Source organism: Leuciscus leuciscus (assembly GCF_965113295.1).
Source record: "Leuciscus leuciscus genome assembly, chromosome: 22".
In the NCBI taxonomy this organism is placed as follows: Eukaryota; Metazoa; Chordata; class Actinopteri; order Cypriniformes; family Leuciscidae; genus Leuciscus; species Leuciscus leuciscus.
In genome coordinates, this window is record NC_138746.1 from 16704082 (window position 1) to 16732004 (window position 27923).

Sequence of the window (27923 nt, forward strand, 5' to 3'; positions counted from 1 at the left end):
AAAAATAGAGGGTTACGGATGGAATAATAATAGCGTATTATTATTATTATTATTATTATTATAATATTATCAGTACAACTGTATAACAATTTGTAGGCTAGCTTAGTTATTTACTGTGCTGACAAATATGTAAACATAAAGCAATTTATTAAACTATAAATTAAAAATACTGTCCAACTTACAAATTTAATTTGTTTTAACATTAGCCTATGAGGAAAACATTATTAACTGTCCCGTGAACCTTTTGATGATAATTGATATTGTCATAGCCTATACAGAAATAGTAAGCTAAACAAACAAAAAAGAACAAGCAGTTCAAAACAAATTTACGTATACGTTTTTATTATATTTCTCAGTTAATATATACATTATAGCTAACTGTCTTATTGTTTATGGTTGTCCACATGTGCACAAACAGGTAAGTGTGTGTGTGCGCGCGCTCTCCCATGCGGAGAGTGTTAAAGAGAAAGAGAGAGAGAGAGTGAGGGGAGAAAGGGAAAATTAAATGCTTCTGTGTGGTAGCCATGTTAACGACATAGCCTATCTTCTATATGTATGTAATGTTATGCTTTTTGTGTCTGTGTTGTTGTATCCCATATAGGGCACGGCGGTGTGAACCAGCTAGGAGGGGTGTTTGTGAATGGCAGACCCCTACCTGACGTGGTCAGGCAAAGAATCGTGGAGCTCGCGCACCAAGGAGTCAGACCTTGTGACATCTCAAGACAACTACGGGTCAGCCACGGCTGTGTCAGCAAAATTCTCGGAAGGTACGAAAAAATACAGATGTAGCAAATTTGTCCTATTATAGAGAACTAATACTAGTCAAATGTTATTGCTTAATATAAATTAACAGCTTAAACAATTTTGTACTGTAATGTATCGTATTAGTAAGATTTTTTTTTTCCTTTTAGTGAAAAGGCATAATATTAAATTCACTGACCTTAAATTCATTGTGAAGGAGGAAGGATATGTTTTCTAGGAAACTGTTATAGATTTTTGAATTTTGTGAAATATTTTTCAGCTATCAAAAGGATCTTATAAGGTATTCTGCATTTTAAATGTTCCTTAGAAATTATGAGATGTGTTGGTGGCATGTATTAATCGTGGGGTGCATGGGACATATATCAGTCGCTGAGGAAACCGTTTGATAAATGAATGATTGCGATTTTAGATCGCAGCCTACGAATGCTAATGATTGAAGACGCAAAAACTATTGAATGTACGTGTTAAAATATAAATTACACATTTCCCGTCGCAAGGCTTGGGGAAAAAAATAACATCTGATAATTTAAAAGTCAAAATATAATTAAATCAATAAATTATATAGCCTAAGTATTTATGGCCCGTATTCATAATTCACTGTTTATAAATATGCCTCAATGCCACACGCAACAACAACAAAAAACGCCATCGCTAAGACGTTTGGACAATTTTAAATAACGAATTATCGTTCATCTTTTCCAGATATTATGAAACCGGCAGTATTAAACCTGGAGTTATTGGGGGGTCCAAACCAAAAGTGGCGACGCCCAAAGTTGTGGATAAAATCGCAGAATACAAGCGGCAGAATCCCACAATGTTTGCCTGGGAGATCCGAGACCGACTCCTGGCCGAGGGCGTTTGTGACAACGACACAGTACCAAGTGTTTCATCCATAAACAGGTAAAGCGGTTTGAAATTCCATTTTCACACTTTAAATTTCAAATTTATTTGAAAAACGTGATGTCATTGACAGAACAGAACTATTATGTTAAATCCGTTCTCTACTGACCTTCAGAAGTAGGCTAGCTACTGTTATTAAAACGGCGATTCCAAACACTAACGGCCAAATTACCGTCAGCTAATTTAAAATCCTTTAGAGGCCTTGTACTGAAAACTATCGTTTCCAATTTACAATAGCTTATTCCATGGGTGATGTTTTTGCTTTTTTAAATTCTTGCTCTCGGGGTGGTCTCAAATGTGCAATTCAATCCCAAATCTGTCCACAGCCTGCAGAGGATCTATAGTTGAGGTCGCGAAAATCACATCTGTCTCGATGAAAACCAATCAATACTCTGTAACCAGATCCAGTGGCACTGGGAAATGCGCGAACAGACCTCAGTGCTTTATACGGAATCTCATCTCAGTAGTAAAATAAATTAATAATAATAAATAATAATAAAAAATAAATATAGGCTATATATATAGTATGCAAGACAAAAAAGTTATTGTAAGCTATTTAAATGTGTTGAAAAAAGAGATGTGTAATTATGTAATGTGTGTGATCCATTAATACTATATATTATCTATTCTATATCTATTATCTTTTAAAAAAAGAAAAAAAAAAGGACATGCCTACTGCCTTAGATTAAACTGGGAAGGGTCATAGAACTTGCATATTGTTGTCCTATTGTTAGTTTCACTGCTTCAACTGTTCTCATTTGTAAGTCGCTTTGAATAAAAGCGCCTGCTAAATGAATAAATGTAATTTATCTAAATGTGGCTTATTTTAACTAATAATAATTACAATGAATAAATCGAAATTATTATTATTAATAATATTATAAAATAAGAATAGTGCAAACAAAAAAATATATTTGTGAATGGGTGGATGTGTAACTGGGCTTCTACCTCAGCAATTTCAGTAAGTTATTAACTTTCCAAGGACTAACAAACAGGCCCTGTAGTCCTTATGTTATCATAAATAATGCAAAGGAGATTATATGCAGATATGCCTACCTACATTAAATCAGTCAGTTGAAAATAAATAGTCTTAAGTTACCATTCTCATTCTTATTTCTTATTAAAATACAAAGGCTAGCAAGACTATCCCAAGTGAGATGGAGACATGGTGGTGGGAGGGGGGTTTAAGAGTGGAAGAACAAGGTGAAAAAGGCCTACCTGCAAGCAGGAGTAATGAACTTTGGTTAGGAGGCACTGTTCCATAGAGCTGGCCAGCAGCATTACATTTTAATGAGCTGAAGAGAGATCATGGGCCGACCCGCACAAGACATTTCCTCGGAAAAAGAAAGAAAAAAAAAAACGTGGGAGAGAGAGGCTGAAAAAATTCATTTCATGCACTATGGCTGCTTAAAAAGGGCAATTTGAACAGGTCTCAACACATGTATGTGGTAAATTTTTAATCTGCATTAATGACATGAAAGAAGAGCCACTAAACCTTTGTTTCCAATGATGTTAAAGTTATCACCTCAGAGGAGGGCATTGTAAGGACCTTTGTTTATATATGAAATGAATACATATAGGGATGTAACAAATTGATTTGGACTGTTATTCTAAATCATACAAAGATGGTTGTCTATGCTCAGGGAACACACATCGGATAAACCATACCTGAGCTAATTATTTCAAAACTTGCCTGTATTATTTAATAAATTAGGAGTTGCTACAGTATACATCAGTGTGGGCTGTGTTTTTAAGTGAACTGGATTGTACTGCACCAGAACACTGTCCTTAAAGCGACCAAGTACAAATAAAATGAAAATACAATATTTTCACATTTTCTATAATTATAGCAGGCTCCAGTCGTATAGTCGTCCAGTCAAACTGTAAGCCTTGTGCCATTTCAAACAGGTGTTCTTGTACCCTGTCTAAAAGTATTCCCTCACCAGTGAGCAGACTTCAGAGGCAGGACCCTCATGCACTGAGCGCTTAAGAGGTTGACCTCTGCTCTGTTGACATTAGAAGATGTCCCAGCTTTAAGCACATTTTCTCTGCATGAATTATTAAAGATTACACACTGTCTGGGGTGTTCTCTGTGTCCTCCTCACAGCATGAAGTCACTGGCACACAACCAGTTCTGAGCCCTTCTATCGCCTGAATCCTAAGCGTCCTTTCAATAGCATCGATTCATATTTTAATATTTCTACAGGGAATTCTCAGCACCCTGGCAAGTCATTAATTCACACCTTCCAAATAGCTCATTCGATAGTGAGAACATGGATCCAAGCTATTGAATTTGTGTTGCTATAGACACAGGGTTAAATCATTGTTTTGGAGGGATGTAAAAAAAAAAAAAAAAAAAGATCACAAAATACTGATATGGTGTTTGTTCAGGAAGATATAAAATAGTATAAAATAATGATTTTATTGTCATTAAATATATATATATATATATATATATATATATATATATAGTGTGTATCAGTTCACTGAATAAAATTTTAGTCATAAGTAGGCTACTGATTTTCTAAGTGCATTAGAACATACAGAATTAGGATTTCCTTAGTAATGAAATTTACAGCCATATTATAGTTTATACAAATGTGAAAATGTGTAGCCAACGAGTATAAATGTGTTCCTAGAATAAGGTGACAGCTTCTTCTCTCAAAAGTGTGTCCCAGATTAAAGACATCAGATGCTGCAGTGGGCTTTGGTGAAGCAATAAGACGCTATTGCTTTCCTGTCACATATAATTTATAGCCCTCTATTTGCATCTGTTCTTCTCTGTCTCTAATTCCCAACTTTTTTATCCCCAAGTCCCAATCAATAGGGCCTCATCATGCTGGCACCTTTGCATGTTTGTGCTAGAAAAAAAATGTCGGATCTGGGAAGTCAGTATCCACACTCTTACAAGCAATCCTCACTTGCTTCAGTAAGGAAGAGGATAGAGGGAGAGATTGAGATAGATAAAGAAGGAGAGGGAGAGGGAGAAAGATTATTAAAGCTGAGGCCAGTTCGGGGCAGTGAAGCTCATCATTGAGGTGAATTGATGTGATTTCATGCTTTGTTTGCAAGATCATTCAGACCAAAGTGCAATGAAGACTTTCCCCCATATCACACCTTCGAGGTAGTGGGACTTTATCATATTTCTAAAGATAGGATCCCATTTGATTGAATCCACTCTCTCCGCGGTAGCTCCCACTCTGCCTCTCACATCTCCTCCATGATTGGCCCTAATACCCCAAGATTGGTTATTTGTGACAGAAGGCCCCAAAACAACACCAGAGTTTTACACACGCAATGGGTCGCATCAGGCTATGCGTAAAATGATCCAGCGAACCAGCTGTTCCCTCAACTCATCGTGTTCTTTTAACTGTCATTTCATAGGATAATTCGAACCAAAGTTCAGCAGCCTTTCCATCCATCCGACGGCACAGGAACGCCTCTCTCCACAACGGGACACACTATAGGTGAGACAGCATACATTTTGCATATAAACATTAAAATCATAATGACATCAATTATGCCTGTGCCCTAATGTTAATTCATTCTCTTTTAAGGTGATCTTGAGAGCACTCCATATACGTTAACCTATTCCTGTGCTCTTTCAGTGCCCAGCACAGCCTCCCCACCTGTGTCAAGCGCTTCCAATGACCCCGTGGGGTCCTACTCTATTAATGGCATCCTAGGAATCCCTCGCTCCAACGGCGAAAAGAGAAAACGCGATGATGGTAAGAGACTGGATTTCTCTCCATCGCTTTTATTCCCCTCTCACTCCTTTTCTAGGCCTCTCTACAGCCCCCTGTAATTTCCAATTTGTGTGAGGAGATGAAGATGGCATTTTGATAGCACTGGACAAAGCATTTTGTAAAAGAAAAAAAAAAGGGCTCTCAAGTGACTTGTTATGTAGTAAAGCAGATTGGACTGTTACATTCAGCCATTTGATACTATGGTGTTTGTACGGCTCTAGCACATTTTATTTGATGATACAGTAGCTCTGCGCAAACAAGAATATGCCTACATCCGAATCATGACAGCATAGCGCTTAGGTAGTGCATCAGGGATACGGCTTTATGCTTTTGTAAATAATACAGGTCAATGGAAATGAAGACAAAGAAATCAGCAACGTAAATGCATTAGGAAATGGCAAAAAAAAAAGTGCTCAGAACAGACTGGAAAGGCAGAATATAATGCAAAAACTACCTGATGTGCGATTTATAATTGACTTAAAAACTACTCTAGACATATTCTGATATTTTAATTTCACACAATTTTCTGGCTGTGTATTTTTGCTTTTGAAGAACTGAAATAGCAGCAAAAAGGGAGCTGCCAACCTGCTCATGCCAACATTCCCTCTCCTTTTATAAATGAGAGGGCACATACCGCCTAAGGCCTAATGGCTGATCAGCTCTTCATACAATCGCCTTTTGAATGCTAGTGAATAAACATCCATGTGGCACTGGGCCGAACGAGAACACAGAAAGTGCTGTAGTCAAAGGGAGGAAGGTTGAAGTGGTTGGAAATGATCTCTTAAAACATTTATCAAAGCAGGGCTACTTGCTTCTTTTATGTTTCCGTCTCTTTAGTTCTCTGGAGTGGCAACCACTTGGATGGGAGGAAAATAGGATATTGTAAGTTTTGTTAGCCCAACTTTTTCTTGCTTGCTAAATCACAAGCCACTCGAGTCTGATCAAGTGCTCTGTGAGGGTGTGTGTGAGTGTGTGCACGTGTACGTGTAGGGGTTGTGTGTCGAGGGGAGGGGGATGAAACGGAGCGCACTGACGCTTAATGATATCTTTATGGAAAGAGCTCTGGATCATATATAAACACTGTGAGAAAGCGACTGTGGCAAATCACATTTGCTACAGCGTGGCATGCGCTTACAGAGACCATCGTGGGGCTTTTCCTCTGCCACTGTCATAGACCGTTTGCTTCTAAAAACAGAGAAAGGACATAACATGACGAGAGGGGATTACCCAGCCAAACGCCAGCGCCGGTAGTTATTCCTAGTTTGATTAGAACTGACACGACATGAAGAGTGGATGAAGGGCTTGAGTGTAATTGCATCATAAAACACTAGGCGGGAAAACACGAGTTTACTTGCCTGCGCAATATCAAATTTAATACCGCTTCAGTGAGGATTACCTTTTATTATAACGACTAGAGTAAATATTCCTGTTGTTGCCAATGTGTTTCCCCTCCTCTGGCATCACACATCCTTATGCAGGTCTCTCAAGGTGCACAGAGACATTTGTAGGGCATTTGTCATGCCGTGTCCCTGATGAAGAGCTCATGGCTGGTAATTGATACAGTGCCAAATGTCTAAAAAGCATTGTGTTATTTAAACTTAGCCCTTATTTCACACCGAGACATCAGGGAGGCAGAGCGACAGCCAGTGTATGGTTTCAATTTCATAGCAGCCCAGCAGCCTTGGGCTACCTGAGCCTTATTTGGCTGGGTGAAGCCAATCTTCCCTTCATTAGATGATGACATAACAGAAATATGCTAATCCGATTTTAGGAAGAGCTGAGGAAATGCACTTTGAAACACGTGACGTGTAAAATGAGGTTGAGAACAGCCAGTTCGGGGAAGAGAAAAAGTCGTGTGTAATGAGTAAGCATTCATTCAGTGCTTGATTTAAGAGACGTAGGCGTCCGCAGTCTTTCTATTTGATGATGCTAGTGCCCTTTAAAAAAAAAAAGAAAAGGTCCCCATTACAAGAGTGATATGGAGATAATGTAGTGTGACACGCATTATGTACACCAGGTCTTTGCAAGAGGGGCTTCAGGGACACAGGTGTCATAAGAGTCATTAATCTGTCATTTTCATGTGTTACTGCAAATTAAAAGTAGCGTGTTGCTCGTCGGCTGCGGGTGACGTTCGACGTGGTGCGGACCTTCGGAGAAGGGAGGGATGGGTTGGGGGGAGCCTCCCAAGATTAGTTCTTTGGTGGCAATAGCTCCCTGCAAGTTGAACATAGTGACATTTAAGAGAATTTGCAATTCTGCAGAGAAAAGCTATTAATTCACAAATTAGCACCCCCTTCCTCTATCGTGGATGTGCAAGCTATTGAGGAGACAAAAGAAATAGCCTAAAGGGGAAGAGAGAGACACAGCCCTATCTGTGTAAAGATTGGTTTATATGTCTGCAAGCAGTGATACCAATTATGCCAGCACAGAGAATGCGCCTCAACCTTATTGCTGCCTTCACAGGCCCTTCAATTCATTGCCAGATTTATTTGTGTATCTCATTATGGAAAATAGAATGCCTCTCTTGCCAAATGCATTAATGGCAAAAGAGGGAAATTAAGCCTGTTTGGGATTTCTCATTTGTCTGAGTTAATACTTTGTTACAAAATGACACAAATGAATGAACTGAGTTAATTACTAGCGTACAGGCACGAGTCGCATTTTTCCACGCAGTTTCTTTCTCACCTGTCCTTGCGTCGGCTGATTAGCAGGTTGGTGTGACCCAGCTCTCTTCCATCTGTATGAGTCCAAACATATCCTACATAGGGAGTAGGCCGGTTGCAATAAATTACATACAAAAACACAGATTGACGCTTGAATCAGCTGTGGGAGCGTGCGTTCACGTGAAAGAAATTAAAGTGGGTTGATTTATAAGGCCTAGTGGCGTATTTATTTGACGTTAGCGCGATAAAAGGATTACATCCGTGCCATCGTGGTACAGGTACGCAAAAGTTTTACTTTGCAGCTTGTTTGTTCATCTAAAAGTATTGCTTTGAGAGTGAGTGACAACACACTTCAAATCCCCAATGCTAAAATAGTTTGGCCCACAGCTAGAATGCTTTAACCTGTGCTTCCATTTCATGGCTTGTGAGATTCTATTGTGTCAATATGGATTCTACTTTAAAAAAGAATAGAAATGAAATACATCCAAACCAAGAAATGGATTGGCCTCAGTCTAAATCGAATAAGAACATCCCACCGATCTCATCATGATGATGGCCTCTGTATGAAAGAGAAAGCCCAGATTTGAGCGAGGCTGCAGAGCGTAACCGGCAGAGAAGAAGGTGCCGGGTTCCTTATCAAAGGACACAAAAGGTCTATGCCCCCGCTTGGCTGATACATCTGCATTCAAGCAGACCCTCCGCCCCGGCCTGGCCGATAGCGCAAACGCGAAAATCTGCAGCACGAAAACATCTAAGGGCAGGGTGGTTCGCTCGAAGAGGAATCATGTCAGAGAAAAGTCAATTATGAACGTTGATGCTGAGAATTAATGGTGCGCCGCATTACGCAGATTTTAAAAGGAAAGAGAGTGAGAGCGAGGGAGATACGCATTCATTAATTGCGTTCCAGGACGCTGCGTCACATGAGGCCGATGTGCTAAATGACGGACCGGGTGTGAGTACAGTAAAGAAATGTGTGTTATGGGTGAGATGAGAAACCCATGCTGACAGTGGTAGCCTGAGAAAAGAAAAAAGAAAAAGGAGAGAAAGCGCAGCTCCTACTGGCAGCCTGCACACTGTTCAGCGACGCTAAATTGAATTAATAAAGCCTTTAAACACGCTGTAACATAACAGGAAATTAACAGTCCCGGTTGTGCTGCTGCTGCTACCTCGCCCTTTCTCTCCCTCTATCTCTCTTGTTCTTTCTCTTATTGTCTCTTCTTCTTCTGATTTAGTTGTTTGCTGTGCAGCCTTGCCGCACTGTAGATTTCATAAATAGGAGTGCCAAACCTGTGTGACTTTTTCGTCTGTGGAACACAAAATAAAATAAAATAAAATCCGTACATTGTAAGTCAATAGAGTCTAAAACAACTTTGGACCATATTGACTTTCACTGTATGAAAAAAAAACATACTTAAACAATTCTTCAAAACATTGTTTTGTCATACAGGTTTGGAACAACATGAGGGCGAGTAAATGATAATAAAACTTGCATTTTTGGGTGAACTATCCCTATAACAATAAAAGTAATACATAAAAACAAAGGATGTGTGATATCAGGTCAAGGGTCATAGGGGTCACAAGACCCTCATTTGCTTTTCAAAAAGCTCTCTCATCCAAGCCAGCCTTATCTGATGAGATGAAAGCAGGAAACACAGCACTGTTCTCTTAAAAGAATGTCACACCTGCCCGGTCAACCCTAAACACAACTTCCTAAAACCTAATATATTCTCTCAGAGTTCATATCACAAATTTAGGACATTTTACTTTAAAATTTTCAAAAGCACTTACACATATTGACTTCGTACAGTGCATATCTTAAAATGAAAAGTTCACCATGATAAGCCCTTTACTGTCTCTTGTTCTTAGTTTTATTTGAACTGGGCTCTCCAGAGGAGGAAGCCCATGGGAGGCCTGTTTTATGGACTCTGGTTATCTGATCTGACAGAGCTTTAGTCCCATAGCACCAGAGTGCTAATGCAGTGGGATGTCAAAACAAACACACTCAAGTGTTCCAATGAAATCAATATAGCATGAGCACTGATGTAAACAGGAGCGGAGCTATATACATAGTCTAGACAACATTACAGTGAATCCCTGAGAAATGTCAAAAATTCCACTGTGAAACTCTGATCTAACCTTGATCTAACCTAAATCTCCCCTAATTGTAACGTCACGGAGAACAGCCCAGCCCCCCACAGCTCAAACCGCAGCTCCGTCCCCTGTGTCAACTAGCGGCCCTGCGCGCTTTGGGCTTTTGAGTATGGCAAACATACTGCACCGAAGCAAATGACAAACGCCTGCTTATTGATCGCAGTTTGCACTTAGACCAGCTGATAGAAAGTAATTAATGACTCTATTTTCTTCTGTACCAAAGAGAACAATTGAGGTTTATACGGCAACAACACGCAGCCTTATAGAAGGCCCCCAAGGGAGCTGTCTATAAAAAATGCCTGCTCTCAGATATGGAATGACTCAGATAATGCAAGGAGAAAAAACACAACAAAACAACCACAACTTAATAGGAAGAGAAAAAATGTCACCTCTGTGTAGCTTAAATACACACTCCCATGCACACACACACAAACACACACACACACAAACGTAATATCTCCCAGTCTCTTATCAGACCTCTCTGTGGATCCATTTCTCCTGAAAGTCAGTTCATCCTGTGGCCTCAGCCATTGAAAAAAGGTCAAGCTGGCGGGTAGAATGGCAATAAAGCCCCTGAAATGGTACTATCAGTGGAACATGATTGATCAATTGAATTCCATAGCACAGAAAAATGTGGGATTAAGTAGAGTATTATACGCACAATGAGTTGAGGCATGATGTTCATTTCAAGTTCATTTCGCCTCTCTCCTGCCACCAGATCAGGCAATCAATAGGGGCCTTGCATATCATATATCACTACGCTCTCGCCGAGGAGAGAACATAATCTGCTGCAAATTTAGAATGACAGATTTGTAAGGGAGCAAAAAAAGCCCCTCCACCACCAGAGACCGAGAGGCGGGAGGCTGCCAGTACGGCTGCCGAGGATGCAACTGACGTTTGTCGAATGTTTGCGAAGGGGTTTCCAGAGGAGCCAAATGAGGCACTGGGGAAGGAAGGCTACCTGCTTCGGCAGGGTGATGGGGTCACGGTCTGAGGGGAAACTGTTCATTTGTTTATAGAGAGCGAGATGGAGGGAAATGCATAAGCTGGCAGTCAAGCTGCGTAATTGTATTCAAGCCGGGACTGGCCTCCCATTTTTCCAGGGAAAAGCAATCTGAAAGTGAAAGCAGCATTACATTCTAAAGGAAATGGTGCCTTTTAAATAATAGCTCTCCATTTTCCACCAGCCCTCTGACTGAAAAGAGAACAAGGTGGCTCACGCTAAAACACGTGACGTTCCCAACAAGTATATGTTTGCTCTGAAGGCAATCCATCAATTACTGCAGGCCTATCAGATGATGATGGTGCTGATGCTGATCTGAGATGGGGGATGTGTGGGTCTTCTCTCCCCCACTTTGCACCGTCCACATCTTTCCCTCCCTCTCTTTCTCTCCCAGCCTCATGTGCTCTATCTTTCTACAGCTATTAGGATCAGTTTGAGGCTAGTGCTGACTGAATTTGAGCTGATATACTCCAATCTTTCATCTAGTGGTGCTGAGAGGTGCACTACAGCGCTAGACGTAGCGGTTGTGTGGGGTGCGGGATGGGGGGGGGGATGGGGTGCCTGACCAAAGGGACCATAACGACTGGTACTAGCATGTGGCCTTGTCCCCTCTCTCCTCTCATAGATGGTTCAGATGGCTCTGGCCCAAACAGTGATTCTCAGGGTAGTGTGGAGAGTTTACGGAAGCACCTGAGGGCCGATGCCTTCACTCAACAACAGCTGGAGGCTCTGGATCGGGTGTTTGAGCGGCCGTCATACCCCGACGTCTTCCCTACGTCAGAACACATCAAGCCAGAGCAGGTTAGTAATATCGAGGCAAATGGACGAATACTAACAAACTAATACATAAACAAAAAACTGAAGATTGTTAGACAATCTGCAGTACTAATTGTAAAGCGGAGTGTGAGCGGACAGCAGAGTTTATTTGAACCGACAGATATTTTTCTGAATAAAATCTCTTTAAGATAAACTAGTAAAATCAAGTCACCATACGATTTAATCCCAGACAAATGTTAAATGATGCATCTTACCCAGGCATCACTAATATATGCATTAAATAGTGTAAGGTGCATTAAAGCCAGATTAATTTAGTTTCATCAACATGAATCCACTAATACGAATATGAAAAATAATTGACGAATCTTCAGTCTGAATGAAGAGTCTCACAAAAAAATTATTCTGCAAAAAACAATCCCCCCCCCCCCCCCCCCCATAAACCCCCCCCACCTTGTATATACAAGCTCGTATTTAAAGCGTTTGGCTTATTACAAGAGATAAGCTTTATTTACTTTCATTATACTATCAAACAACCAGTGACTATTAATTTTTCCCTTGAAACTTCAAGTAGAGGCCCATAAAGCAAAAGCAGTGGCCTAATTGAGTTCATTTTAATTTCTCTCCGATCGCTGAGAATTACACTGGTGATAAATCAGGGGGACAGCCCTCACCCCTAGTAGAGGGCCTAATTTGCAGCTAATTACAAAACTGATTTCTACTGGAAGATCAATACCAAAACGAATTGGAAATGACTTGCAATCACAAAGAGAAGCCAAGAAGGTATTAAAAAAGGCAAGGAAAGAGGCTAAACGCGGGGGAAAAAACAGCCCTGGAACAGTCCAGAAAAATCACTTTTAATTTAATGTAATATTAATCAGACTACATTCCCATTTATTGGTCCCTTTTCATGCCCCCTTTTTAACTCTTGAAAGAGCGGACCTATTAGCCATGTCTGGTGTGTGAGGCCGGGCATTAAAAAGCCATTTTGGAAATGCTAAACTCAATGGGCTCACCCCTCCCACACTTCTGCCAGCCATTTGGTCATCCTTTTCAGATGGCTCTTCAGTTGCCCCACGCCCAACTTGCCCCTATCTGCATGATAAAATAGCTGTTGTGCATCTGAGGCCAGACCAAATAGAGAGGAACATCCGCTACTGGCCAACTGAACATTTGTAGCAGACAATTAGAGTTTATCTGGAATAGAGACAGACAAGTCTGGGGTCACAGCATTTCCCATTGGGACACAGGCCTATTGTGATGCGCAAATGCACGAACGCACACACGCACGCAGACGTATACGCATAAGAGCGGACATATGTATGCTCGCACTTTAATACGCGTGGAACAATGGGAGCCGGAAATCTATTCTCATTTGTTAAATTAGTTACAAAGAAATCTATTTGAAGAAAGTCGTAGTACCTCAAATGCAGCACAATCCAACGTACATATCCAAAATAATAACAGAGAGCTGTTTTGGGGCTCATGTTCGTGTCATCATTTTCTCATCCTAAAGAAAACAATTTCAAATGCTCTCGAAACGAGGCCATGTTGGTAATCTAACAAAGCGGACCCGTCTCCTCCCTTGGCTGGTCAGGGGAATGACTGCAGTCAAGCACAAAGAGACAGCTGACACCCCTTCCTTTCAGTCTGTTCCAAATCCTACTCTCTGTCCCGCTCACAACCTTAATGTATGCACACACAGTTCACATTAACTCCACCAAAACACACATGCACATCTATCTGATGGGAGAAATAAAAATAATATGCAAGTGTAGTAGGACTGGATTTCAGGTGCCCATTTACAAAGCCACAGTAACTGAGCCGCCATTATATTAAATCCCTGGTACTTTGTGTACAACACTTTGCCTTCCTTAAATCATAAGAAATATCATTAAAAGGAGAGAAAATGTTTTAAAATAACATATAGAAATGGCAGCTCACAGGCAGAAAGCTTTCTAATTGGACACCTAAAAGTGATGCTTGGATCCCAAGATATATCTACTTAAAGTGTCCCCCCTCCCCTCATTGGCAGGCTAATGAATACTCGCTACCAGCACTGAACCCTGGACTGGACGAAGTCAAGCCCAGTCTGTCAACCAGCGTCAGCTCAGATTTGGGCTCCAGCGTGTCACAGAGCTACCCGGTAGTGACAGGTAAGAGCGCTGGATCGACTGTCCCAGCTGACCATTAGAATACTGGCAGGACATTCATATTCTGGTCTATGTGACTGTTTTATGTGGTAAAGTGAGCTTTATAAGTTGAGCGGACAGGTGAGAGTGGAATGTGACATGTTGATCTAAAGTGGATGGATTAGTGCTGCCTGCTCTGAGGACCCGTGTAAGAGAGAGGCGATCGAAACAGACAGGCGCCGTTTCTTGCATGCAAGTCCAAATCATTCAAAGTGATTATGGAAAACTGTCAGCCAGTGTCACTTTGCAAAACCCAATGGATTGTTTTACTACTTTACCTTTGTTTACTGAAAAGTTTTCTTCAGCTCATAGTTCTCAGAAAGAAATATGGCGGTCTAGCATGGTTTGGCCTTTGTTGTTGCATCGTTTTTAGTTTTTTTTTTCTTGTGGTATGCGGTGGTTAATGTCAGCCTGGCTAATTGAAAGATTGTTTCATTGTTGCGGCTGTTATTACCTCAGAGAAGGTTAAGTTTACTGATAGCCAACTGTCGGGCTGAGATTAATATGCTGAGCTTTTAATAAAATTCACATAATTATGCAGGAGCCATCAAAGCCAATGAGTTCTGTGTGGGCGGAGGACAGGATGATTGAAAATTGCCCCCTTCTCAAATGATAGCTGGATAATGTTATGTGAAAAGAAAGGGCTTTTTTCCCCCCTCGGTAATATGTGGGAGGTAGAGTTCCCTCCAGAAAGTTGGGCCTCTGGAGAAGAAAGGTGTGTTTTTGTCCTTTGTATGAAAGCAGTCTCGGTCTAGGGAGCACCCTCATGGCAGGTGGCCTTTCTTGCACCTGGGACGGGACACACCGGGGGTCTTAGTGCAGACCACCTCTTGCTTCTGGTAGAGCACAGGAACGGCTCTGCCAGAGAGATTTTCAAATGGTTGTTTAAGTTATATTGTTGTTAATGATTTCAAAACAGTGTTGTTTATGCATGCATGATGAGAATACCTACCCCTGGCATCTTAAATTCAGCTTTTTCTGAAAAAATTAAATGCAGTTGTAGTTATGTTCTAAAGCTCTTTCAGAATGTCTAGGCTCAAATGAGATTTCTTGAGAGCCGTATATATTAACAGTTCCATGTCGTATTCTAAATGACTTTTGGCAGTAATAACTTAATTTATAAAAATAAAAAAAAGCAAGAAAAACAGTTCAAAGACGCAATAACGTAATGTTGTGGTGTACTCGCATGTGATAAGCTGGAAATAAGAATAAGGACAGAGTTAAAGGAGGTGCTAAATTACCCTACGCATTTACACTGAGAGCCAATTCTGAATAAATTACTCCCTCTCATTGGATAGAGCTGGAGATTATGCTCATTCCCAGCAATGTTTTCCTGAGCCAATTAAAATTCACACTGCCATTGATCTTGTTGATTTTATGTCGTGCGATTTGCATAATCTATTAAAGATGAATGATTAATGAACTCTTCATTACAAAACAGAAATTGGAATTTTAAGGGCACTACGAGGCATAGGAGACGTGTTTTTTTGTGTTAACTGTTTACCCAATTAGTTTTAGGGGTTACTGCTCTGTACTGAAAGTCCTAAAGGAAAAGCCATTTTAAAATAGCTTATGTATTGGATTGAAATTTATGATGTTGGATGAAATGTAATATAAATAAGTACAATATAAATAAGTAATATAAGTACATTCCTTTAAATAATGGAATAGATGCATACTTAAAAATATGAATAATCATTTATAAATATATAAATACATATACAATTAAATAAATATGATTCATTTATAAATAATAATATAAAATCCCAGAAAGTACAGATGATAGAGTTATATGAGGAACTAATCTGTACTTCTGTTGTCATCAGGGGCAGTTCTTTCCCCAATGACTCATGAACATTCCACACTTTCATGTATTAACTGTAGTAGAGGGGGGGGGAAAACAATGGCATGATTTATTCAAACTGCAGTAAAAAGTCTGGATGCTGTCCAGATATGACTAGCCTTTTAAAAAGGCCGTTTGCACATACCTTCACAATGAATGACTAGTGCGGATTCTTAAGCACTGTTCCTGCCGAGCCATATAATGGAAGTCTTCCTGGTGCCAGTAGGATGGTACCGTGTAAATGGGCACCCCTCCGACCCGCTGAAAACCTGAGCAGGTGCTGAAGGGATCCCCCCTGTTCCAAATCTCTTCAGAGAGATGGAAGGAGAGGAGGGGGCGGGAGGAGAAAAAAAATACAGAGAGCCCGGGCCTGAAAGCAACAGAGCTCCATGTCTTAAAAAAAAAAGAAAAAGCAAGAAAAGTAAGAAAGGAAAGCAGCATACGCAGGCAGAGTGAAAGAAAAGACTGCTTTGTGTCGGCTTATGCGGCTGATGAACTCCGGCTGAAATATATCCGACAGAGAGCCATTTTTTAAGTGTGGCCCGCTATTCTCCAGTGAGCAGCAAACAACACGCTGCTGGCTAGACTGAGGTACCTGATGTGTGGCCCGGTGACAAACTGCCTCTGTCTTGAGTCACCAGAAGCCCCGGCAGGCCCTAGAGCCCAAATTAATGTTTATTTCAGCCTCACAATAGCACACTAACCTTTAAGTACACATTTGATAATGAATAACTTTAGGAACTTATATTGGGGATTTAAGCAATTTGGTCTTACAAACATTGCATTGCTGCAATTGATCGGTTTAAAGCAGTCCGTTTTTCCAGTGATCTTGTGAGAAAATGTTGAAAATTGAGGTCAAAGATTTCAGTACTTTTACAAAACATTAGGCAGGTGACTTTGCTGGAACTGTTGGGTAAAAAAAAAAAAAGGAAGTCATTCCTTTCTCTTCTCTTACTGCACCCATGTGAAACCATGCATTCACGAGAGCGAGACAGACGTAGAGAACTCTATAGCTCTGGTTCATGTTGAGATGTGATGCGCCTCCACATAGACCAGTGTTTATCTTCCATCTCTGTAATCAGGAGGTTGACAGCCTTCCTTTTTGCAGGTCTTGCTTGTTTCCAGGACAATAAGCAACAGCACCTCTGATTAGTTTCAGAGTTCAGTGATCTTGAACACTGGGCTTCGGTCAGTGTAGCGAACGCCCTTGTCTGCTTTACAGCGGCAAAGCAGAGGCCGTGAAAACGCGAGGCCTAATTCCTCCGACAGCCTCTCTTCCTTTTCTCCTTTATTGGCCTCTAAGGTTTTATTTTTATTTTTTTGAAGTTAGGCTTTATGGCCATCATCTTCCTCTTTAAGATATAGTCATCTAACAGCCTCGTTTTTGTATGCGATTTAAAAAAACGTCATGTTTATCCTGTTCCTGCTGTATGAAGTCCCAGACCTGCGCAGGAAAGAAAATTCTGCCATTGATTTGTGTGGGAAAGAGGCCAGTTAAGTTGCCTGATTTCCTGGCATTAGGTCAGAACGGGTTGTCAGGGTTGCATCTGACAAAAAGGAGGCCTTATCTTAATGAGCGACTCTCCGCACATAGCTCGGTTGTAAAACAACAATAGTTGGGAAACAGCTAATGAGGCTATCATGAAGCTGTGAGAGCCCTCCCCACAGACCATGTTAACAGCAGAGGATGTTAAAGAGGATGAGTGGAGAGAGAGATGAAGACAGAACACACATTGATTGCTTGAGCTGCAGTGGCAAACCCGCTAAGATGAAAAATGCCAAACCTCATCAGCCAAATGATATTCGGGCTGGCGATACAAAGGGGCCGTGTCGCGATTTGCAGGCTTTTTTTGTTTGGAGATGCGACTCTTACCTCCGAACCTTAGGGAAATTTCTCTGTATTTGAGCTTGATTGATCTGCGAGCCATGCTGCTGTTTGCTGATGCTCTTCAAGAGATATTGTTTGAAAGTGATTTACCTGCTTGTATTTGCTCATTTTTAGCTCATTTGACGGATAAATAATTCCAATCAGGTTTGTATAAAAATGTAGCTTTATTTAGATTCAGATATAAATCTTAATTTGATAGAAGACTGTGAAAGTGTCTTCTGTTATGGAGCAAATTATAAGTTGCTTTCCATTCAAAAAAAAAAAAAAATGGAACCAAAGATTTCTATGATAAATTATATTTTCACTTCTAATCTATTCTGTTCGTAAGTGTGAGTAAGCAGGGCCCAAAACTAAGACTCACAACGCAGGTAAAATTCAAGGAAAATTTCGTTTTATCAAATAAATAAAACTGGCCACCTGGCTTTTAACTTTTCTTGGAATTCCAAAAATTATGAAAATTTCCAAATTATGGAAAATTGTGATATTCTGAATCTGATTTCTCTCTCAATGTGAGCAAATTGAATTAGAGATTTAAATGATCTACTGAAGATAAAATCAGTGACTGTTCCATCTATACATATATACAATTTTAACATCAACAAAAAATGTCCACAATTAAATGTATCTAGTTTTGATCTATTTTAAATTTATGTTGCAATTCCTGAATTTGAAGAGATGCATTCCAGGCACCAAGCCACCATAAGGAATAAAATATCAATCCTAATGTTTTTTGTGAGAGGCGATGTTTCACTGAGAGTTGCTGGGAGTACTAATAATGACAGCTGTAAAAATATGGAAAAACAGAAATAAATAATTATTTTGTCAATAGTTTTACTGCAAAATGCAGTGTAATGATAAAAAAAATTGTAGCCCACAAATATGTGTGGCAAAAGTTTTAAAGCATCTTTGATGTAATTATTTGTGGATGGGTCTTTGCACATAAAACCCACACATCGCAAAAGCACACAGTAACATGTCCTGGCTTACCATGACCAAATCCCCTCGTGCGTGTAGAAATGTTGTTTTCTGAGCGTGTGCCTCTGGAGGCTCTGTTAAAACTCCTGAACACACCCGAGGAACTGAGTCAGAACACCACGGCACTCGGAACTTCACATAAATCCTTCTTTTCCTCCTAAACGCAATGTAGCATCACAACAACACCAAACACTGTCAGCCAAACTTCATTTTCCTCTTCTTTTACTGCTTCCATTCAGTACTTCCATCTGTCATGATTCATTTTTTTTTTTTTTTTTGCTGAGTGCGAGTGATTGTGCATTGTCTGATTGTGTGTGTGTGGCTTTTTTTGTTGTTTTTCTCCACCTGGCAGAGTCACATTCATCCTCCTCGTGTGTTAAGCAGGAGCCGCATGAGGCTTCCCTGGCTCCTTTCACCCCTTCCTCACTGGCAGTCTCGGGTCTAGCGGAACTGTTGCCCCTCCAGCCCAGCGTGTCAGTAGATGCCTCCACCCCCTGCTACGGTGCCTATGCCCATCATGCCCCCTGCTACAGCCAGTATGCAAGCCAGCCTATTATAGCAGGTACAGCCCTACAAAAAAAAAAGAAAGAAAAAAAAAAGAAAGAAAGATTAGAAACTTGCGCTGGTAAATGGGGGAAACAGCCAGAGGCGTCATGCATCTGTTTCTTTTTGAGAGGGCACCAATAGCAGTCCAAGGTCATTTGGTGCCCTACATATTATCAAAGGAAGAAAAAAAACACTCTTTAACTAATTTTAAGTGTTACACTACCTTTGAAAATTTGAGGAGAGTAAGATATTTTTTAAGATAAGTTTTAATCAATTAAGCATTATATTAATTAAAAGTGACATTCTTTTACATTATAATTTTTTTTTATAATTTCAAATAAATGCTGTGGTTGAACTTTTTAATAATTAAAGAATCCTGTGATCAACAGTGATCTTGGGCATCAAATCGGCATATTATAATGATTTCTGAAGGATCATGTGACACTGAAGACTGGAGTAATGATGAAAATACAGCTTTGCCATCATATGAATAAATCATACATTATATATACATAAATTAATTACAATTGAAAATTGTTCATTTAAGTTGTAAAATGACACAATATTACTATTTTACTGTATTTTTGATCAAATAAAGTGAAGCCTTGGTGAGCGTAAGAGACCTTAGAGATACCAAAAAGACTTTCAAAAACCTTACCGACCCTGAACTTTTGAAAGGTAGTGTCTGAGTATATATAATTGAGGTATACACTTGTGAATAAAACGGCAAACATTTAAAAAAATATATATATATTAAAAATCTACTGGGGCACATTCCATGGCGCTTCTGGAGACAGCTTCTGTCCTGTACTGTCCTGAGAAACACTGCTAACACTTTTCTAGTCTCTAGTTCTGTGGTTATACTTATTTACAATATATATGGTATATATATATGATTAGAAGTCTGTGCATTAGTATTTCCAACATGCTTGTTAACGTGTGAGTGGGATTGTGTCTCTTGTAATACTCTATAAGCACAAATTTCATTCATGTGCTTTAGATAATGACCATAAACAAGACAACAATATGGCTATAATTTGCCTTCAGTTCCTTTTAATTGAACAAAAAGCACAATATCATACTAAAACACAAGTTGTCACATTGCTTACCATCCTGGTGTGCCTGTTTGACTGCCAGCTCTCTTGTTAGTAGCTGGACCAGGGGAATGCTCCCCCCGACCTTTAATGGTCCCCTTTCGAACAATGATGCTAGACCTCACGAGTGTCCAGTCGGGACTGACGAAGGCCTACGTGCTCTAAAGTTTGAGCCAGTATATCCAGCAGGATTGCTAGCCATCACCTCCAATTACAGAACTGAATATGGAGGCACTCTCGTGATGTTTTGGGCTTTTTAGCAGCAGCAATGCCACCAGGAGGCCGAGGGCATTCTGTGCTTCTCTCTGTTGAGCAATTTAAAACACTTCAGTCAAAACAGGCCAGCAGCGCCACTCTGTGTAATAAAGGAAGTTAAAAGGCTGAGTGACCCAGAAGAGAAAAAAAGCAGTGGAGGTGTTTTAGCTTCTGCAGGGTCAACAGTTTTTCAGGTTGTGAATTTAAGGAGAGGTGAACTTTACCCAGTGCATGCTTGGCATGTGGGTGTTCTAGTCATTTGTCAACAACAAAAAAGCTTGAGCTGATTTCTTAGATTTTCAGTGAAAATGGTTACAGGGTTGTGCTTAAAAAACAAATATGTTTGAGTATTATTGTTAATGATGTGCATGTAACACTGTAAGTGGTTTAATGCTTAGGGCACTTCTATGCATCATACATTTTAATGTGCCAAAATATGTGGTGTTCATGGTATCTTTTTTTACAGCACATCAAAAAGTAACTCTAATGCCCCTATATATCTAGTATTTGTATGATCTAAAAATCTTGAATTCTGCGTAACTTCTGTAGTACACTTAAAAATTGTAGTAGTAAAACTTTAAGTTCTTTTATTATTATTATTTTATTCTAAAGATTTTTGGATAATCATAAGGGGGCATCAACACCATTTGGTCATTTATAGCCCATTTAATTATTATTATTATTATTTTGTGTGTGTGTGTAATTGTGCGCTTACAATTTTTACTTTCTTTACAGGTCGAGACATGGCAAGCACAACCCTACCAGGGTACCCACCTCACGTTCCCCCCACTGGGCAGGGCAGCTACCCCACCTCTACACTTGCTGGAATGGTCCCTGGTAAGTTTAATTACTATTTTTACGAGGACGTTAATTTTAAGAGAGCTCGTAATATTTTCAGGGAACGGTCCTGTGCAATTGATCATTTTCAGGAAACCTGAGGTCATGCAAAGCCAACCTGAAATTGCACAAAAAATTGTGCATTAATATTCAATTATCACTAGCCCAAAGCTTGCTTTTGTATGTTTTAATATATTAGTGTAGAATGTTAAAGAGTTAAAGAGAAGTGACACAAAAGCTACTTGCATATTGCCCATGACATTTCTGGTGATGCTAATATTTATTAAACAGGATCATATTAATGAGGAGCATAATATTAATGAGGATAAGAATAATGAGGAGGATGATGAGCCAGAATTGCAGTCTAACAAAAGACAAGGACAGGCAGTGTGGATTTCGATCTCGAGTCGTCAATAACCCGAGTAGGAGCCTCAGCTTATCGGCTGCTGTGGAGAAAATTAGCGCCTCTCAATAAGTGATCAGGGACATAAGTGCGGGATATAGGACAGTTCCTCTCAGTTCCACTCGGGTTCCAGTGCTCATTACGCCCCTCCCTCCCTCCCTCCCTCTCCCCAACCGTTCGACGCTCTCACAGGCCATCGATAAACACAGCTTTCTCCACCCCAGACTCCAGTGCTGCAGAGCGTATCTCTTTTCCCCTCTACTTAACCTGCAGTTCAGGTTCACAGCAAACAGTTAAGGGTCACAAAACAGCGGGCGGGAAGGCCTGTAAATATTTAAATCACTATCTCTCAGAGGGACCTGACTTGAGTTTCACTGCCAGGACAGGATGCAATCTGGCAGCAAGAACGGTGCCCTCTCCCCAAACAGCACAAACACACACATACGTATGCAAACGGACAGCCTGAGAGATGCCGCAGAGAAGTTGGAAAAGTGTAAATGCGATTGTACTCGGAGCCAGGGGATAACATCAGCGCTCAAAGTCGGACTTGTGAGCACAAACACGCAGTGTGCGAAAATTGGAAAACAAATATTTTACATCAGGCACAGAGAGGGATTCTTCTCTCGGTCACCGTTGAGTGCCTCAGATAGATTCAAGTCTGTCTTGGGCTTCCACGGCCCACAAACATGAATGGTTCGCAGGGGCAAATTTAATTCAGTGACAGGATTCATTTGCTGGGCAAACATATCTTTACAGGTACATCAAATATGTTTTCATCAAAGATTCATTTTCATTGGTCACACATGCTGAGAAATCCTCTTAAATCCTAGAGCCATGGGTTTTGTGTGCACTTCCATTCATCTGGCCCTCGAACGACTAAGATTTAGTGACAGACCCCAAACACTGTTAAAGCAAAAGCCATTCCTCACCAGCTTCATATAAAACCCGGCCTTTATTGTCTCATAAAAGAAAGAAACGTGGGGGACCAACAGCATTGCTCACTGACATGGACAGGGCCGCTTCCTGAAAGTCGAATTCGGCCGCATAAAAAGGGGCGAGTGTGCGCGAGAACGAATCCATTGGGGAGGTTTTTTGAAGCGGGGCTTTGGTGCGGCCAAAGAAAAGAGAATCTTAAGAGCGCAACAGCAGAATCAAAGAAAAGAAAATTCAAACCCCAGCTCAGGATTAATGTAACAAATTCAGCCAAAATGGCCGAGCACCAGGGCGTAGGAAAGAGGACAGGGCGAGCCATCTGCTATCTAGAGCGGCGAAACAATGCCAGTTCCTTTAGTTCTGATGTGCTGAACTAATGTGATGCAATATTTCAAGGACAGTGTTACTGTAATTCAGTTGAGCTCAATCGACAGCATTAGTGGCATAATGGTGATTATCACAAAATTCATTTCTACTTGTCCCTCCTGCGCAATCTAGATTTCACTGTAAAAAAATAAATTTCGTTATTGAAGAACATGAAAATTCTATTTCAGTCTTTTGAATTTTCTCATTTAATTGAATGTGTTACTTGCTGTTTCTTTGTAATTCTTTGTGAGATTTACAAGCAATTTAGGAGTAAAATTTTTAAATAATGAAAGTAAATCCTACACCATTTTTTTTTTCAGTGTTCAGTGAGGCTAGAGGGCAAATCTGTGTTAAAATACTCACTGTTTCAATAGTAAAGCCACAAAATGCAAATAATTATTTTGATGGGTTTTTTTTTTTGTTGCCAACTTCGTTATAATCCCAACAACAACAACAAAAGATTTGAACAACTTTACAAAATTAACTAAATAATTCATTTAAGTTGCTTTTATGAAATTATTAGTGCTCTCAAATTGATTAATTGCGATTAATCGCATCCAACATAAAAGTTTTTGCTTATATAAAATACACAAACACACATATACTGTATATATGCATACATGGGTGTATGTATGTGTATATATATATATATATATATATATATATATATACATACACACACACTTACACACACACACACACACACACACACACACACACACACACAGAGACACGCACGCACACATATATATTATATAAACAAAACCTTTTGAGTTAGATGCGATTAATCGATTTGACAGCACTAGAAATTATAAAATGCGTTTAAATTTTTCCTTAAATTGGCACCATTTACTTTCAATATAAATTCCTCAGCGATAAAAGAGGGCATTATACCACAAATTCTGACTGCTGAGCTTAACTTCTATGCTTTAAGATACACCATTTTCTTTATTGCTAACCTGTCATTTTGTGTTTGATTTTAGGAAGCGACTTTTCAGGAAACCCCTACTCTCACCCGCAGTACACAACTTACAATGAAGCTTGGCGGTTCAGCAACCCCGCGTTATTAAGTGAGTATTAACCCTTTTTGCTTATCCCTTATGGGATTAGTCGCTTTAAAGTGGGATTAATATAATCACATTTTACAATGACATTATTTGCATACAGCTTTACTAAACTAGCTACAGTTTTATTTCTCTTTTTGATTAGCAAGGTCATAACACACTGCATCTCTAAATTAAGACGCGCATAAGCCCTTCGCAAGTGTTTTTGTGCGTGTCGAGGTTTCAGAACGTAATAGAATAGTTTGATTGTATTTTACATAAGCAAAATCATTGGGAGTGGGCGTAAGTGTTGCTCTTGCTGTGGTTTCAAACGCTCCGCTCTTCTGTTAACTTCCAGGTTCCCCTTATTATTATAGTGCCGCATCCCGGGGCTCCGCCCCTCCCACTGCTGCCACTGCCTATGACCGCCACTAGTTACCATGGCAACCCAATCAAACTGCAGGACCATGGCCGCAGCCTCCATATCGTACCAGTCTGAATGGCGCTAAGGTCAGAGGGATTGAAGATGGCTACACGGTCTTCAGTTTCATGGGGCCGAGATCGGATTAGGAGGGTCAAGCAACAGCGGGTCCCCCCCCCCCCCCCCCAGACATCGACTATACCCCCTCACCCCCACCCCCTCCCTCACGCAACATCAACACTAAGGCTCTCATTCTCTAAATCGCTGAACAGTGACTGAACTATTTCCTGAAAGACTTTGAAAGATTCTACAAAAATATATATATTATACAAGATATAAAACAAGACGAACCGTGTGAAGAAATACGAAGTAACAATTGATGTGTTGTTGTTTTTTTGTTTTGTTCTCTCTTTAAATCAATCAATACATTCCTTTACATACTGTATTTAGTATCACTAACAGATCACACACACAAGGTTGCCTGAGGCCTTTAAAGTAATTTGCCCATGTCCTACACCATTTCACTAGTGTCTTACCTCTCACGGACAGAACAGCGACGTGTCAGCTGAGCAGAAAACTGCGGAATTTCTCCATTTTCTGTCAAACAGACAAGTGTAACAGTCTTAGAAGCCATCTCTGACTCGTGGTATGAAATTACCAACTTGATTTAACATTTTCTGTGATACACAATCAAAACGGGGTAGAGAAAACAGATTAAAAAAAAGATAAAAACAGGTCAGACACTGAAGAAGTTAACTGTTGCTGTAAATGACCTGAAAAGAAAACCATATATTAAATTATTGTTTTGGTTTAGCTGATGGTTTGTGTGCGTGTGTGCATTTGTGTGTGTCATACCTTTTCAGGATATTCCATTTTTTCATCATGATCGGTGCCGCTCTTTTCTCGTTTGCACTATTTTGCATTACTGGATTTATAAGTACAAATGAATTGCAATTATCTTCGTAAGTTTGCCAGATTATATACAAGCAAAAAGGTCTACTCCAATTGACAAAAAAACAGCAACATTGGACAAAAAAAAACAAAAAAACACTTGCTATATATTACAAAACTAGTATATGGCTTTTTTTTGTCCTTCCGTGTGGATCATTAATGATTCCTTAAACTTAAAGAACCATTTTTGTAACGTGTAACTGAGACAGAACGACTCTGGCTGGCTCAGTACCAAAGTAATCATTAGCAGTCAATTGTACAAGAAGTTCAACAAATGCCTTACAGCTTTTTTAATTTCATTTTTTATAGTTTGGCTATGGTCCTGAGAGGTAGACATGCATGTAAGCCCTCTGTGTGGTCGAACAAACGTTTCACCAAATGTTAACCGAGGATAGAAATGGAAAGGGTCCATACATACGCTCCTGGAAATGTAAAGTGAATGTACTTTATACCACGTTTGCCAAAGACTTAGTTTGATATTTAATATTTTATTTGCTGTATCTGTCAATAAAACAGTATTATGTTTTAATAGTAGTCAAAACTGATTGTATGTGGTAATGTTGAACAAAAAGGACAAGATCCATCTTAGGCCCACAGCAATGTACACAGAAAAGGTGAATTCTGTTACTTAAAGGTATGTCATTTGCAACAAACTGCTGCTTTGTAGAATGATTTGTGTATAATGTGAAAACAATTCTTCTATGTATATAAGATCATCTACATTTCACCATTGCAGTATCGTACTAATTTACTGATTCCATTTGTAGATATGACAATTGAAAGAAAAAAAAAGAAAAAAAGATTGACATTACATTTGTGTCTTCAATGTGTTGTGCTTTGCAGAGACGCACAACAAAAAGTTTGAAACCCGACCTGCGTCGTTCGGCGGGTTTCAGATGCTATCACCACATGTGCGGCTGTTTGTATGTTTTGTTTCGGTTCACATTTACTTAACTTGTTCATACTGTTTAAGTCTCTATGCAAATCAAGTAAAATGGTATTCTGTATTCTCCTTTATTACTGCGTTCAATTTTACCTTTCATTTTAAATGATCCCTATATCCTGTATAGAGGATAAGCCTGTAGAAATGAACAAATACATTTCACATGCATAGTTTTGTGGATTGTTTTTGTACTTTGAACCTTCCTGTACAAGTCAAGATAGAGTTAAACGCAAGCCTTCAGAATTCTGAAGCTTTTTTTGTCGCAGATATTAAGTTAAAGTTATTTTGCTGCAAGACCAGATGATTCAAAATTCATAGCATGCAAAGGAAAAAAAAATAAACAATAACAAATACAACTGTACATAAATGTACACACAGAGCAACCACAAGTTCTATTTCACACAATACAAAAAATATTATTTGGGTCTTCCTTTTTAAAAAAAAATATCATTTCAGCTATAAAGTTAAACTACAGTCTCGCATAGAACAGAGATATTCTAACTCACTGCAATCCACATTTGTTTGTGGCTTTTGGAAACATGTTCTTGACAGAATTCTTCTTTTTAAAACAAGCCCACAGCAGCAGGAAGTGGAGATGGTTCTCCTTTCATTAAAATAATGCAAAATATGTACTACAAACAAATTTTGTTGCAAGCATAAAAAGAGTTTCTGATGAAAATATGTAACAAAAAGCGCCATGGCCTTAGCCATCACTTTATTCCACCTCTGTCCAGTTCTCTCTTTTTTTTTTGTGCATATGAGAAATAAATTTTTTGTATGTCAGCCTGTGACAGTAGTGGTGATTATTAACCCTTTCATGAAAGAGTCATTCAGAGTTCAAGGATACTCCAAACTGTGAGACATTCCGTTTGAATAAATGCTAGTTATGAAAATATCGCATCTGTTAGTGTCTAGTAAATAAATGTATACTGAGTGTTTTTAAACAAGTCAGGCTAAAAGATAAAGATTAAATAATCAAACATTTTACGGACCATATATATATAAAATATGTGGTGTTTGTATATATATGTTGATTTTAACTGTGTATTATTTATAAATTGCAATATAAAATTATACATATGTGTATAAATTATACCTATTTTTAAAACAATATTACATAGTAGTAGTTTAAAATATCCTGATATATGTAATACTGGTTTAAAAATATTGTACACAATAAATTATTTTAATTAAAATCAACATGTACACACACACACACACACACACACACACA

At 39.5% G+C, this 27923-nt stretch overlaps 1 protein-coding gene across 26 annotated transcripts in view; it reads left to right on the forward strand.

The window, feature by feature from the left end:
- pax2a (paired box 2a) overlaps positions 1-26862 on the forward strand; it is a 33070-nt gene extending 6208 nt beyond the window's left edge. For 2 of the 26 annotated variants that reach the window (XM_082153690.1, XM_082153681.1), the window contains exons 2-12: positions 602-767; positions 1465-1662; positions 5047-5129; positions 5220-5390; positions 6246-6290; positions 11851-12026; positions 14035-14155; positions 19250-19459; positions 21528-21629; positions 24315-24401; positions 24752-26862. In XM_082153690.1, coding sequence (XP_082009816.1) covers positions 602-767; positions 1465-1662; positions 5047-5129; positions 5220-5390; positions 6246-6290; positions 11851-12026; positions 14035-14155; positions 19250-19459; positions 21528-21629; positions 24315-24401; positions 24752-24873 — 1481 coding nt within the window. In that variant the 3' untranslated portion in view covers positions 24874-26862. Of the gene's footprint in view, positions 1-588; positions 768-1464; positions 1663-5046; positions 5130-5219; positions 5391-6245; positions 6291-11850; positions 12027-14034; positions 14156-19249; positions 19460-21527; positions 21630-24314; positions 24402-24732 lie in introns of all 26 variants that reach the window. The other 24 variants (XM_082153689.1, XM_082153691.1, XM_082153695.1 and 21 more) reach the window with 24 other exon arrangements.
- Positions 26863-27923: the final 1061 nt, after the last annotated feature.